Source organism: Epinephelus moara, chromosome 24 (assembly GCF_006386435.1).
Source record: "Epinephelus moara isolate mb chromosome 24, YSFRI_EMoa_1.0, whole genome shotgun sequence".
Taxonomy (NCBI): domain Eukaryota; kingdom Metazoa; phylum Chordata; class Actinopteri; order Perciformes; family Serranidae; genus Epinephelus; species Epinephelus moara.
In genome coordinates, this window is record NC_065529.1 from 43,698,007 (window position 1) to 43,713,240 (window position 15,234).

A 15,234-nucleotide genomic window follows, 5' to 3' on the forward strand; every position below is an offset into this window, starting at 1 on the left:
GATGTGATGGCTTCAGCAGATGTGTTTAAGCACAGAGAGTTTACATGGAGCTAAATCATCTCTCATTCCTGCACTCTGCAGTAACTTGATTTATGAAACATCCAGGGAAGGAAACTGTTTCCTTCATCAGGTACGGGGACTCTGTGAATTCCGTATTTAACACACACGAAGCCACAGGAACAGGAACATGTGCAAAAAATAATGACAGTGAGAGAATCATCCAACGATCAAAGGAGAGATAACTAGAGCCACATTTGGATAGAAAAAACAGCCCCACATTGTTTCAGGTAGAGGTGAGACCATTTAATTCAGCAGGGCCTGTTTGAGTCATAGATCTATGAGTTTAAGGTTTATCAGACAGCAAAACAGAACACAGCAGTTAATGATATTATGAGAAAGGATTTTACACCTTTGTAAAGTTATCACATCGACAAAGCAGCAGTCGCCAAGACACAGTAGACGTAGTTGTTTCAAAGTTCTCTATGAGTAATGTGCTTGTCTTTGATTGGCCAGTGCAGCACATTGTCTGATGATGTCACTTTGCATTGTGGCAAAAGTTTAGCCAGGTTCAGCATTTTGGGAGAAGGCCCTGCATATTTATGATGTGCCATCCCCACTGATCCAGCACAGATTTTTTGTTTTCGCCAGACACGACCAAACTGCAGAAGTGTGACTGAATTTTTATGACAGTTGTAAGTTGCTAAATTGAGAGTTAAATGCCTTACGAATGTTTAAAACACTGAAAAGTCAGAGAAAGAAAATCTTTGAGTCTTTGAGAAAGTGCAAAAAGGAAATAAAAGTCCTAAAAAAATGTTCACAAGTACTGAAACTATGACACAGTTACTCAAGTAATGTGTATACAATGTATAAAATGTAACTATAACTATCATATTTACTGAAACTGTCCCTGTATTCTTTTTATGTAAGTGAAGTTTTTCTATTTTAAGAGCATCGACAGAGATAAATAAATACAAAACATCACCAAATAAACAAATACATAAACACAAACAGCACAGACTGAACAAAAACAAAGCATCATCTCTGCAGTGTTCATAACATTAACAACTCATAAGTCCATCAGCACAGCATCAATCCTTGTAGGAATCGTCACGTGACCATTCTACAAATCAAGCCTGGAAACAAACAAACAAAAGCCCCTTTTACACTGCCAGATCTTCGGCAATTGTTGGCCCGTTTTGCCGGCAAGCTGCGAGCATTTATACACACAGAGGCGGATTGGCGAGTTGATCCGAGGTGCCCAATTTTCCACCTCGTAGGGTAGACATATTGGCAGAACGCTTTTAGTTTAAACAGACCGAGGCGGCCTTCCGCTATGGGAAGGGCTGTTGAAGACTCATGGGAGGAGCTGTTGATGACGCAGCACGTGCGACCCACTGGCAGTGGATAAACAGGAAACGGCTGATAGCAGGAATTAGCAGCTAGTAGCAAGAGGGAAACACAAACCTGACAGACACTGTAAAGATGAGCAACTGAGGAGACAAGGAATTGCGCAGCCTCCTTGCCCTCGCAAATGAAGAGGCCATTAACCATCAAATGACGGGGACAGTGAAGATTGGGCCGACTTATGAGAGAATCGCCGAAGGACTGACTAGCCGCTGCTTGCCTCCCACGTCACTGTTTACATCACACGCTGAGCTACACGTTTTGTTACTTGCTCACGCCCCCCATTGCCCCGAAAAAGGCACATTCTGTATAAACAAAAGTAGGCAGGCGGCGTTTTGCTGCACTCTCCGATTTTGTTTTTATACTGCAAATGCTGAAAAAAGACTGATTGGGCTTTCCTGCAAATTTGCACAATTCCTATTTAAAAAGGGCTATAGACTGTTAGGGCAGAGCCTCAGTACAATACACACACAACAACAAACAGCATGTTAGCACAAACAGACAAGCAAGCAACACCAGGTACCAACACACAAGTTAGCATTACATGCAGAGCAGCAATAAAAAATAAGCATAGATATAAAATACAATAGTCATTATGCAGGCTTGTTTGTGTAGATGACATACAGTTGCAACCCTCTATGAATATAGTGACAGTTTCAGCTAATGTGAAAAAGTTGTGTTTTACAAAAGTTAACAACTATGGCTTTAATGGCTACAACTAATAGTTATTGGCTTTGTTTTCTCAGTTAAATTAATGTATCATGTGATCGGAAAAAGTCAGAAAATGGTAAAAAGTGCACTTCACAATTTCTTTAAGAACTGCTTCAGTCATGTTGTTTTGTCCAACCAACAGTCCAGCACCCAAAGATTTATAGTTTACTACCACATCTGATAAAATAAAGCACCAGAACGTCACAATGGAGAAACTAGAACAAGGAGATATTTGGCATTTTTGCATGAAAACTCTACAATAAATTGATTAGATTCTTAATTCTTTCAGCTCTGTCTTAATATACTCAGGCCCTTTTAAAACAGAGTGCCAACACGTAAACCAGCAGAGCATTTACGAGTCACACACACACACACTCACACACACACAGCTCTAATAACCTCACACCTGTAGAATAGCAGGTCCTCACACCCCCATCCAGCAGCCTTTGATGTGTGCGTTTCTGAAAAGAGAGGGGAAGCGGGTGGAAGGGGGGGGGGGGGGGGGGGTGATAAAGAAAGAGAGACAGAGTGTGTGTGTGTGTGTGTGTGTGTGTGTGTGTGTGTGTGTGTTTGGGGGTTGCAGGAAGGAATGTTTCAGCAGAGTAAACAGTGTGAAGCTTCCTGTAGACAACACTTCAAAGCCAGAGAGAGGAAACTGGGATAACACACACACACACACACACATACTGCATCAAAGGTAGGTCGGAGTCATCTATCAACACAGGAAAATTAAAACCTGTAGAGCACGCACACACACACACGATCTGATACTTTCCACATTACCGACACGAAAAAGAAAATCACAACTTAATTTTTAAAACGTCTGTCAGAAAAGCTTAAAGATCAATCAATTTCAGCATCAGTTGATCGACAGAATATTGATTGAAAACTTTTCTGATTATCGATGCCACCAAAAAAGCCAAGCATTATCTGGTTTCAGCTTCTCCGGTGTGTGAATCTGCATCTTTTCTTTGTCCTACATGACAGTGAACTGAATATCTGGGGTTTTCAATCTTTTGAAAAGAGAACCAAGTCTGAAAATTAACAATTAAATAATCAATCAAATCTGCAGATTGATCAATAACGATCAATTATGAAAATAACACTTAATTGTGTGAACACTGACACACAGGTAACGTCACCTGAGCTCACATTATTGCTCAACTTTGGTATAAAAAAGGAAAAGACTGGTTACTAAAGTGACTATAGAGTTACTCTATGGTTACTATGGCAACCTGTAACCCGAAAACAGCAACTGGCAGCAACATTAACATCACCATCTTGATTAATACCACACTAAAGTTTGGGAAAAGTTGACACTAACCTATAAAACTGATCTTTTTAAGTTTAGTGTGTGTGTGTCTTTTGCCAACAGAAAACTTTTCTTTCTGAGGCTACAATCCAATTAAAACACAACTGAGCGTCTTTTTTCAGGCTAAACTTTCTCAAACTTTACACATTTTGAACTCAAAAGATGGTGCGGGCTAAATAGTGGTCCATTCATGGCCAGAAACAAAGCAGCTGTGAAGTGCAGGAGCAGAACAGCAGTGTGGAGGCGGTGCATCATATTCCTGTTTTCCACATCAAATGTTTTTTACAGAGCACACAAAAGGCAGGAAATCAGCTCTACTACCTGTAATTCCCCCCAACCACAAAACTCCAATGGAAAGGAGTGGAAGCTCTGTGTTTTATCCTCCTGAAGTCATGTAAATCAGCAACAGGCAGAAGCCATGTCACTGTAATTTCTGCTGGTTTTGTCTGGCCTGCACAAATAAGCTTCCACCTCGGCTGTTGGAGTTAGGTTTAATCACAATTATGTGCTCTTTAGTAAAATAAATATATGCAGAATGCAACCAAATATAAACAAGATACAGAAAATTACTTAAAAGTGAGGAAACGTTTCTTAAGAGGGGCTTTGTTAAAAGTGGAGACAGACAGGGCAGGTAGGACAGGAGTGTGACTAGTCTAACTTTAAGGACACTGTTAACAGCTTAAATTTCTCTACATGGGATAAATAAAACTTTAACTCATCTTACTACAGTTTGAACAAGTTGATAACTCAAGTTTGCAAACCAATAAATCACATAAACATGCGCTTTGAGATGCACTTTCCAAACCAGAATACAACCAGTACTCAATATCAAACATAGCCTATTTTAGTTAAGTTCGCCACAGTCACTTGCTGTATTTCTGGCAGACAGCGAACAGTGTAAACCAGGTAATAAATTAGATTTTGCTGGATTGAAGTCATCTATGGGGGACTACCTGTATGCCGAATTCAGCAGGACTCCAGATTAATTGAGAAAAAGTTTAAAGTTTGTCTTCTAATATCTGTAGATTTACACTACAGCGAGTAATCTTTAAATGAGCAGTTTTCAAAGTGAAGTTTGGTCTAGCGTTACGTAAAAGATGGGCCGAACCGGAGTTTGAGCTCCGACAGACAGGTAAGAAAGGTAGCGTGACTGACGCAACCTGACTTTAAAAACACTGCGGGTTTCAGACTGTTTGGACAAAAAAATCATTATCAAACTTGAAATGTAATTTGCAGGTTAGGTAACACAAGCTGTCTGTGCATGTACAGAGAGATTGGAGAGAAACAGACGGAACCATCTCCGAAAACTGAACTTTTTGGGACACTTGAGACGACGCAGCAGCAGCAGGTTTAACGAACTTAAATGTCGTTAAAACAACACGGTACACGTATAATTTTGAGTTTTACCTTGTAGCCACATCGCTCCTGGTTTGTCCTCCTGCTGCCCGAGGTCGTAGATCCACAAGAGAAATATAAAAGCAGAAATAAACCGGAGAGAGAGATGAAGAAACTCCGAGGGGCCGCCATTCCTCCCTCAAGTCTGAACAACTCTGAGAGGGAGAGAGGAGAGACAAGGAGGTGTGTGTGTGTGTGTGTGTGTGTGTGTGTTCACTATCTCTGTGAGGACCAGCTCAGGTTTTAGACCGTAAAGGTAGTTACAACAGAGTGCACATTATTGTGCACATATCGTCTCGTCACATGATCATAGAGACTCAACACTGGACAACATCAGCATATGTGTTACCCAGCCATCATCACTGCATCTGTATGTGACAAAAAATACCAACCAAAATAGGAAACTACACCATTTTTTATTTAATGAGAGCTCATCTTTGAACATATTTCTAAGGTGGCAGTCACTCACAAGGGCATACACTCTGCCTGACTCCTTAGTCCTGTTTCCATAAACACTTTCTGTATGGTACCTTTGGATCCAAAAGTAACCCTTCAGACATGGTACCTAGACCCTAGTGTTTCCACCACAAACACTACTCCTATATGTGGGTGGGGTTGTTGTCACTCACTGCTCCATCCAGCACTCACTGTGAACCATTTTGGAACAGGGCCTCACATTCAATGTTCCTGTTCTCCTAATACATCCAATTACTAATCATCCACAAAGTGCACCATGTTGCACCACCATGTTTCTACAACAGCCCAGAACAGAAAATTTTAACACTAACAATTCTAACAATTCAACACATTTGTGTTTTTGCACTTTTTATATTTTTCTGATAACTTAATTTAGGCCTACTTTGTAGATTAAGATTATGAACAGGCTACACAACACAATCAACACACAAATTACGATCTATTATTAGGATCAGATCAAAAAGGTCCAGTATGTAGGATTTCGGGGCTGTAGGCTGCAGAAATGTTGTATAATATTCATAACTGTGTTTTCATTAGTTTATAATCAGCTGAAAGTAAGAATTGTTGTGTTTTTGTGACTGCAGAATGAGCCGTTTATACCTACATATGGAGCTGGTCCTCTTCCACAGAGTCCTCCATGTTGTTGTACAGTAGCCCGGAAGAGACAAACCAAACACTGGCTCAACCAAGTTTCACCTCTCCAACCTCACCTCTAGGTGCCACTAAATCCTACACACTAGACCTTTAATTGATCCCGCAGAGGAAATTCACAAGTATCCAGCAGTTTATGAAGTAATTAGAATTATATCCACCTGAAATGGCCAGTTCTGTGTAATGAGTACTTTTACTTATGTTAATGCTTATTTGTACTTTTACTGAAATAAAGAGAATGTCTACACTACAGTATTGCTAATTACTGTTAGATATACTGTTATCACGGTGTGTCTAAAACAAACAACACAAAGACACTAAATTATGATTTTCTTTTTTTTTGTTATTCTGCAAAAATATTTTAATGTGGTTTAGGCACTGACTGCATAGGAAGATAGATGGTGCAAGGTGTGACATCACACTGATGGTTTGAATTGGAGCCAGTGCTTATACTTCCTTTATACTCCTGACAGCACTACACACCCTCCTGTGGCAACAGTTGGTAACAACGCTTCCCCAACTCCTCTCTTCCAATGCACACTGTCTCTCTGCAGCAAAAGGGCACACTGAAATGAGGAATTATTCCCACTTCAGGACATTAATCTCAGTCTGCACATAATAGCCGACATGATGCCATGGTGTTACAATAAATTAAAACAATGTGTAGGAGAGGGCCTCACTCAAAGTGCTCTTTACACTAACAATCAAGAGTCAGAAACAACAACATTCAGCCATACATCACTGATTTGTTTACAAAGCTACACTTAGATGGAGACCCACAGTGTTTCACATTTGCCTGAATGAGTAAGACATGTTTAAATAGGTTATAATATAGGCCTACAGAAAAAACTATAACTATAAAAAATGTAAAATAATCTCGTACATTTAAAAAAGAAATGTATTTCATCCTGCTTTTTTCTACATAACAGAGTTAAAGGTCATTTTTATTTAACTCCAACTTTTATTAACTTAACAGTTGTATCAGTCAAAACAAAGAAGGCTGAATCAGTCATGTTTCTGATTGGCTGTCGGCTCATTTAGACCAAAGACACTACGACATCTCTTTAAAGTTGTTGTCATGTTGTGTTGCACAAAATGAGTCAAAATAAGTGATTATAGAAAACATATGTGTGCTGAGAGAATGAAAATGGAAACTCTACCTATGAAATGTAATTTAATTTTTTATTTGTTTAAAAAAACCTTCAGGGGATCCTATTTGTCGCTGTTCGTGTGTGGGAATTATAAGTGTGTGACACTTCACATTATTTTACATTATCATACACTACTTCCCATTTAAATGAATGTGTTATTGGTGCTTTGATGTAATTTTAAAAAGTTTAAAATTAATTCTTGAATCATTGTGTTAATAAATATCTCATGAGTAATAGTTGGTTGTCAGTTGTTATTTGATATTAGCAAATAAAAACAAACATTTATGTGGTGATAAGAGCGATAGTACACATGTAAGAGGCTATTGTGCACAGATATACAAATCTGTTTCTTTTTTTACTTTTAGGCATTAATGCACACATACATATAGTTTCTTTTCTTGCTGCTAGTTAGGACCAGCCTACTTTTTCATACAGTCCATAGTGATGAGTATGTTATTTCTCTTTTATTGTATTATTAGGCCTGTGTAATCTTAATATGCAAATTAGCAGTACTTTCGGAACACTACCTCCTGTTCCAGATTCTGTGATGTCGCAAAGAAACGTTCTGGAATGAGATCAGGAGAAGTTCTGACACTTCATAAGTACATGTGGAGAACCAAACATCTTTAAACATCTCTGAGGACCTTCAGAGTACAGTCAAAAAAATACTGACCATTGTGAGTTTCCATCACATTAAATTCTCACAAAGGTGAAATGGAGGAAAATATGCACGACATGGCAAGTGCAGTTTTAACTGAACTCCGTCTGGAGGGGAAACTGTGCGATGTGGTGATCAAGGTGGGTGACGTCGAGTTCGATGCCCACAGGATCATCCTCTGTGGCTGCAGCCCGTACTTTCGGTGAGTAGGTTTTGTCAGCAGAGCAGAGACTCTGATATCAAACTCCTTAAACAAGTAAACACATTCAAACTTCCATAGTGATCACAGTGTGAGCTGCATCTGAAATTTAACAAGAGCACTACTATTAATACTGTTCCTGTTCATCTGGTGTGTCTTAACATATTCATACCGACATCCCATTGTTTATTTATTATTCATATTTTATATGTATTGTATGTATTAATGTTTGTTCTGTGTATTACCCCTCACATGACTCTGCACTTCAGGCCTATTGATTTGTACCTAATGACAAAGTGGAATCTAATCTAAAACAGTGAATTGTTTTGTACTGAATTGCCATCATTGATGTCAACCCTGTCCTGTTTTTGACAGAGCAGTTGGGTTTCTTAGAGCAGTGTTTCTCAACTGTTGTTGGCCTATTGCCCCTTAACACAAAGCTCATAGTGAGCCACTGTCACTGGTTGCATGGGGTCAGACAAACTGAGTTAATTTTCACCCACAATTACACTTGGAGAATGTTCAGAGGCCTGTGAATTAAAATGAGTGCACTATTCACAAGAGGGGAAAAAAGCAAAGATAAGAAGAATATCTAAGAAATACAAACAACATTGGAGGCCAACTTTACTGTCTTTAAGAGGCTGAGGCGTGCTCCTCTCTTAAGTGAGCACAAAGGTAGCGGTATCTTGTAAAACTAGACAACTCAAGGCATCCACTGGTACCAACCATCACGGCTTAACTTGACTGTAAGAGGGCTAAAAACTCTCCAAATCTAGACTAAATTTTTGCAAGGGAACAACTGGCATGGCCATTTGCAAAGGAGTCCCTTGAACTCTCACCTTAAGATATCTGAATGAAAATGCATGAGTTTCCCCTAAACTTGAGAGGGCTTTTCCCCCGTAAATGTTTTATTCCGTATAATAAATGTACTCCTTTAAATTAAAGCTGTACATTTCTCTTTTCACAACACATGTACAGATACAAAACATTAAAAACATACAAAATTGTTGCGACACTCAAAATCCTAACTGTACTGGCATTAATTTATGCACAGTGCTGCAGTGGTTAGCATTGTCACCTCGCAGCAAGGGGGTGCCTGGTTCGAACCCGGGGTGGGGGAGCCCTTCTATGTGGTCAACTAGTCAACTAGTTGACTTCAAAATCACAACAGAATTCCTGAAATTCATTTATGGCTTTTGGTTTTGGTGTCACCCCTATGAAGAATCTCTAAGGGTGCCACTGGGCAACACACACTGGCAGTATCTTCACACACATTATCGAAGGTTGACATCCATGTGTCAATATGTGCCACTGGCATATTTCGGACCATCAATACACGTCAGACTCTTCAGTAAAGCAGTTACTTCATCAGATTTGCCCAGTCCCAGCCCAGAGTGGGGCTAAAAATGTCAAGTTTAGTGGTGCTAAAGGAAAGGTCATGAGGTTAATGAAATCAAATGATGGCTGAATGAATGGTCTCAGCACATTTTACTTCAATCTGCACGTCATGTTAATGGTTTTTTGCATACAAGTAGAAAATTTAGCCTGATTTTGAAGATTTTCAGGATTCAGACTTCAGTTTGGTCCAGATGATGTGATAGTGTCATGTTCAGTTCACTTTCTAAAACCCCACTGTCCTCTTAATCCTAATTCCACAGCACCCTCTTCACCGGTGCCTGGGCGACCCCAAACAAGCAGATGTACACCATCCCTGGGGTGTCACCTGAGATGATGCACCTCATCATCAATTACGCCTACACCCACTCTGTTGCTGTGACAGATGTTAACGTGATGGAGGTTTTGGCAGCTGCAGACCAGTTCTTGGTCACAGGGATTGTTCAGACCTGCTGCGTCTTCCTGGAGAACCAGCTATGCCTGGAGAACTGCATCGGCATCTGGAGGCAAATAGACTGCTACCACCTCCCTGAGCTGAAGCACAAGGTCTTCTACTACATCCTGGACCACTTTGAGGAGTTAGCTTTAGCCTCACAGGAGCTCCTGGAACTCTCTGTGCAGCAGCTGGCTGCTATCATTGAGAACGACCACCTCAATGTGAGACAGGAAAACATAGTGTTTGAGGCCATCCTCCGCTGGATTAACCACCTGCCAGACCAAAGACGAGGTCACATCTCTGAACTGTTGCCCAAGGTAAATAAACAATAAGTCAACTGTAGATGTAGTCTGCCCAGCTTTGCATGCACTGGGTTGCATTTTCACTCACACTAGAGAACAAAACTCTTGCAGCTGTGCAAATAAGCAGTTTATTCCCTAAAAAGAAATAAGTGAAAATTGTGTACCAAAAAATGTCTAATGGTTTAGGATGTATGAAGTTTGGACAGATGATTTCTGACGTGTCTTCTTATATGTGTCCAGGTGCGGCTCGGCTTGATGACCGGGATTTACCTCCAAAAAGGCGTGATGGACAATGCTGTGGTCATGGACAGCAACGACTGTGAACCCATCATCAATGATGCAGTGACAGCATTCATGGAGCTTAGGAATGGATCCTCAGAATCTGTCTACGGTAACCCACTGACTCGCCCACGTCTTCCTTCTACCATCTTATTGGTCACCGGAGGCAAAGATGGCAGCAGTGCTGCAACAGGCCTTGAGGCGTACGATGCCCGAGCGAACTGCTGGGTCACTGTGAGCGCCAGAGAGATTTGTCGTGCTCACCACGGTGCTGCTGTCCTCAACAGCTTTGTGTACTTAATCGGTGGCTGCAACACTGCAACTGACATGAATACTGTGCAAAAGTTTGACCTCGTCACCTGCACATGGCAACAGGTGGCATCCATGAACCACCGTCGCTGTTATGTCAGCGTTGTCGTGCAGAATGGGTGCATTTACGCCATTGGAGGCTTCAGTGGACGATCTTACCATAACAGTGTCGAGTGCTACAAGCCTGAGACTGACAGGTGGACCATGGTGGCACCCATGCATTCAAAGAGGAGTGGGGCCGGTGCCACAACTCTGAATGGCAAGGTGGGTGAAGCAGAGATGAAACAAGCAATGGCTGAGACGGATGTTGTCTGTTTGTTTAGGGGGGAGGGGGGTTATTTTGTGTTGTTCTACCCTAACCAGATAGTGACTAGTGATGTATATGTCACGATGACATCATTGTCAGCCGTAACTGTAATATTTAAAGATATATGTTTAAACATGGTGGCCCAACCTATCTGGTGTTTCTGCTGTGCCTATTTTATGTAATATGCTACTTTGCTAGCGTCTTTGATAAACCATATCTACTGGCAAGAAAGCTAATGTACTGTGGAGACGAGGGCTGCAGCAAAGCGTATTTTAGCCTCTCAAAAAAATTAATATCAGTTTAAGTGTATGCTGTATTTGGAATATTTACTCCATTTTACCTTACACACTAACCAATCAAGGCAGCAGTAGACCCCGACTAAATAGCACTGCTGTAAAAACATTGTACCCACCCTCCAGTCTCCACCCAGGTTGCTCTGGTGGGTACGCTCCTCAACCACAAACCCCCTTAAAGCATTGTTAACTATTATTAGCTGTGTTAGCACCGTTAGTTGTGTTAGCACCGTTAGCAGTGTCTAACAGTGTCAGCATGGTTAGTGGTGCTAACATGGTCAATAGTGCTAATGTAAAGGGGTTTTGCAGGTCAAAATGAATCCTCTTGCTCACCGGGGCGACCTCGGGGGGGACTGCAAGGTGGCCACCATGTTTTTACAGTTATTAGCAGTAATTGCGCTGCTAGCTAGCTCCCGGGGTTAGAAATGTGGCGCTACAGCTCATTGAGTTAATGGAGCACCAGAAGGAAAAAGTCTCTTGTATTTCATGTCATTTTGCTTTTTTCTTTAAAAATTAACCGGTTAGTAACCAATCAATGGGCGTTGGACTATCAAAAGCAAAATAAACAGAAACTGACCTCCCTCGTCTATAACTTCAAAATAGAAATGAAAATTTTATACGTAGTAGGTTTAAAAACTGAAAAAAAATCTCAATGTCAAAAAAAGTGCCAGTTTCCGACAAAGATAAAAGTGTTTATCACATTACTGACCTTGAGAATACTGATTTTCAAGCATTTATTTTGCCTGTATCTGTAGCGAAATCTGAATTAAATGTAACTGCCCCAAACCTGTCTACAGGTGTACGTTTGTGGAGGTTTCAACGGGAATCGCACTCTCTCCTCGGCTGAATGCTACAACCCCAGCATCAATCAGTGGACCGTGATCGCCTTCATGAGGACCTGCCGAAATGGCCTGGGAGTTGCTGCCTACAAAGGCAACATCTATGTGGTAAGCCTGTGTGTGGCATTAATATGTAGCTCAGAGGTTTGATTGAACCATGTTAGCGGTGACTGGAGCTTCGCTGGAGGAGAGTCATCAAGATATTCATCTGCCAGTGGTCACATGGGGGACTGATAAAGTTTGGTACAACAGTGTATTACAAACCATGTTATAATTTGATAACGCAAAAACAAAAACAACTTGTGGCTTGACTCTTTTGTGTTTCTTATACTAAAACTCCTGGTCTCTCTTTAATTCTAGACCATTAATACATTTATATTCAAGCAATTTAAAAAGAAACCTTATTTTCCCATGTTTTTGTTTCTAAGAGACAAATTGGTTTTTTGAATTTGTACAGTACTGAGAGAGACCGCTGCAGCCACTGTGGGCTGCAACGTAGTCACATGACACACATGGTCCCAAAAAGCCTTTTTATCTCATACACAATCCAACGGCTTTATATAATCTGGCATTGATTAGGGGTGTGGTTGGAGGAGGAGGCAGGCCTGAGGCTGCATTCACTAGCACACTGAAATACACTGCATTAAAGGAGCAAGCCACCACAATTAGATGAGGAGCAGTTATAAAACAGTTATTCCAACACATTTTTGGAAGTCTCGAAGAGCCGAATCATGCAGAAGGCCAAGAGGAAGTTTCTAATGCACATACAAACTCTAGTGTGAATGCTCATCTTACACATTTCACCTTCCCTCTTCTAGGTTGGTGGCACCGTCAGGAACATCCAATTGAGCACCGCTGAGGTGTACAACCCTCGGACCAACAGGTGGGACACCGCACCATCCATGTGCAACCCCCGCAGCTACTTTGGCATTGAGGTGGTGGACAACCAGCTCTTTGTGGTCGGAGGTTATGGCAGCTCCATCACTATGTCATCTGTGGAGTGCTATGATGAGGAGGCTGGTATGTGGTTCAGGGCCTCTGACATCGAGATGCCCCGCAGCGGCCTGAGCTGCTGTGTGTTGCATGGACTCCATGGCGTGGTGGAGAACTTGTTCCCTCGTGGTCCCCTGGCGCTCCCCAACATGGAGGAAGCTGCAGGAGGATCCAGCTGACCCTCAGTCCACTCCAGACAAGTCATCCATTGTGACATCGCTATGAGAAATAAAATGATTCTGGATTAAATATAAGTGATTTTTTTCATATGTTTTTTATTTATATTGGAATTATTATTCATACTTTTACCTAGAGGGTGAAATCAGATGATTTGTGACACTTTTTGGTAGTGTACCAAAAAAAAAAAAATACAATTCTTAAGACTACCTTAAGTGTTACGTTTACAACTTGTTATAGGTCTCTGTTATATTTCTATAAGGAAAATATGTTGCCAAGTAAAATACCTGGACCTTCAAACGCATCAAGGTCCACTACCTCACTCCAATGATGTGTTCGGGTAAATGGGATGGTCATGTTTGTTGTTATTAATTACTTGAACCATTAATGTAACCTAACTATTCATTAAAAAGATTGTCCAACTTTTCTGCCATGCTCTCCCTGTTCTTTTGCTGGCTGTTTCCTTAGTACCATGCTGTCTACAATGGACATGACTGTGTGTGTGCTTGCTTGCGTGTGTAACAGTGATGGCTAAGACTCACGACATCATCTTTAATCATTTTAATTGGCAAAAATATCTGTAATATTACAGGGTGGCACACAAAAGCATTAGTCGTGATATTATGGCACCTGGTAGCCTAAAAAAAGTACTGGTTTCCTCTTCAGAAAAATGCCCCATTTTACCTGATTTTTTTGTCTCATTTACCTGAATGCATTAAGTACTCAATCAAAATATTTTGATTATAAGTCAAACTGGTAATAAAAAAATGCAACATCCTACAACCATTTTTGGTGTTATAGGCCTACCCTTATTGTTTTAGTTGCAGTAACCAAAAGGAGAAAACCAACATGTCACATGCCTTACTTTGCAAGTTCTTGGACCAGCGATTTTTCCAATTTTTGCACTGTGCATCCTATTTATCTCCAACTAATCAAAATGATTGTTTAAGGTAAAGCACCACATTTACAATAGCAATGCAGTAACATTTTTTGGTGACTGGCTGCTAATATTTAAAAATATGTTACACCTTATTTGACTCATTTTACCTGATGTCGCACACTACCTGAAATAAAAAAATTCCAGGGCACAGCAGTACACTCAGATTGACACTCATTTTATTGACAGCTTACTTTAAAAACAAAAAGGGAGCTCACTAAGTTTCGCATGTCCCGTAATCAGATTTTCTCTGTGCTTAATTGCAGTCAGGTGTGCCTTTTAAATTATCACGTGCTGACGAGCAAAGAATAAAACAAGTGCACTATACATTAACTATAAAGATGACAGCAACTATATAATTCTACCTTACAAAATATCACAATAGGGATTATATTATGGATATATATGTCTGTTTCAACATCAGTGGCCTATGACTGATAACATATCTCTTTTGAGAGACACACTCTGTATATTTTTCAATTACAGATTCAGCTAGAGGAGTAGGTAACCTGCAGCTCTGGAGCCATATGCAGCTACAGTATTTAGCCTCTCTCCAGTGGGTCTCTGTGGCTTTGACACACACAAAAAAAAATCACATGAAAATGAATAAGAGTTCTTTGGAGGATTGTTATCATGATTGGTTTTTAAGGTGCTGTCCTTGTTTTGTTTTAATGGTGGAGCTTCCCAGACTAAGAATTTCACATGTATGTACCCATTGCTACTAAGTGACTAATAAAGCTAAACTGAACTGAACTGAACTAAGCTCACCTGGGCCTTCAAGGCTTTAAAGACGCCTCATGTTTTCACTCGCTCTCTCTCTTCCTGCAGCAAACATCCACCTAGCATCATTGCTTTCGGTTTGCACCTTCAACACCTCCACAGGACACCTGACACACATCTATCCATGGCTTTCATTGCTGACTTTAGTGACCTATGCACTCCATTGGTTATTTAAGTTGATCTTAGTTAAATAAATTATGCTTGTTTTAACTAAATCTGTTGTGTGTAC

At 40.6% G+C, this 15,234-nt stretch overlaps 2 protein-coding genes across 2 annotated transcripts in view; one reads left to right on the plus strand and one right to left on the minus strand.

Moving 5' to 3' along the window:
• il17rd (interleukin 17 receptor D) overlaps window positions 1–4,992 on the minus strand; it is a 41,117-nt gene extending 36,125 nt beyond the window's left edge. Inside the window, exon 1 of the mRNA XM_050038676.1 lies at window positions 4,835–4,992. Coding sequence (XP_049894633.1) covers window positions 4,835–4,954 — 120 coding nt within the window. The 5' untranslated portion in view covers window positions 4,955–4,992. The remainder of the gene's footprint in view (window positions 1–4,834) is intronic.
• Window positions 4,993–7,797: 2,805 nt separating this feature from the next.
• On the plus strand, window positions 7,798–13,290 carry LOC126385920 (kelch-like protein 10). The gene is made up of 5 exons (XM_050037964.1): window positions 7,798–7,961; window positions 9,617–10,106; window positions 10,332–10,943; window positions 12,077–12,226; window positions 12,937–13,290. The coding sequence occupies exons 1-5, from the start codon at window positions 7,816–7,818 to the stop codon at window positions 13,288–13,290; spliced, it is 1,752 nt and encodes a 583-aa protein (XP_049893921.1). The 5' UTR covers window positions 7,798–7,815.
• The last annotated feature ends 1,944 nt before the right edge of the window (window positions 13,291–15,234 follow it).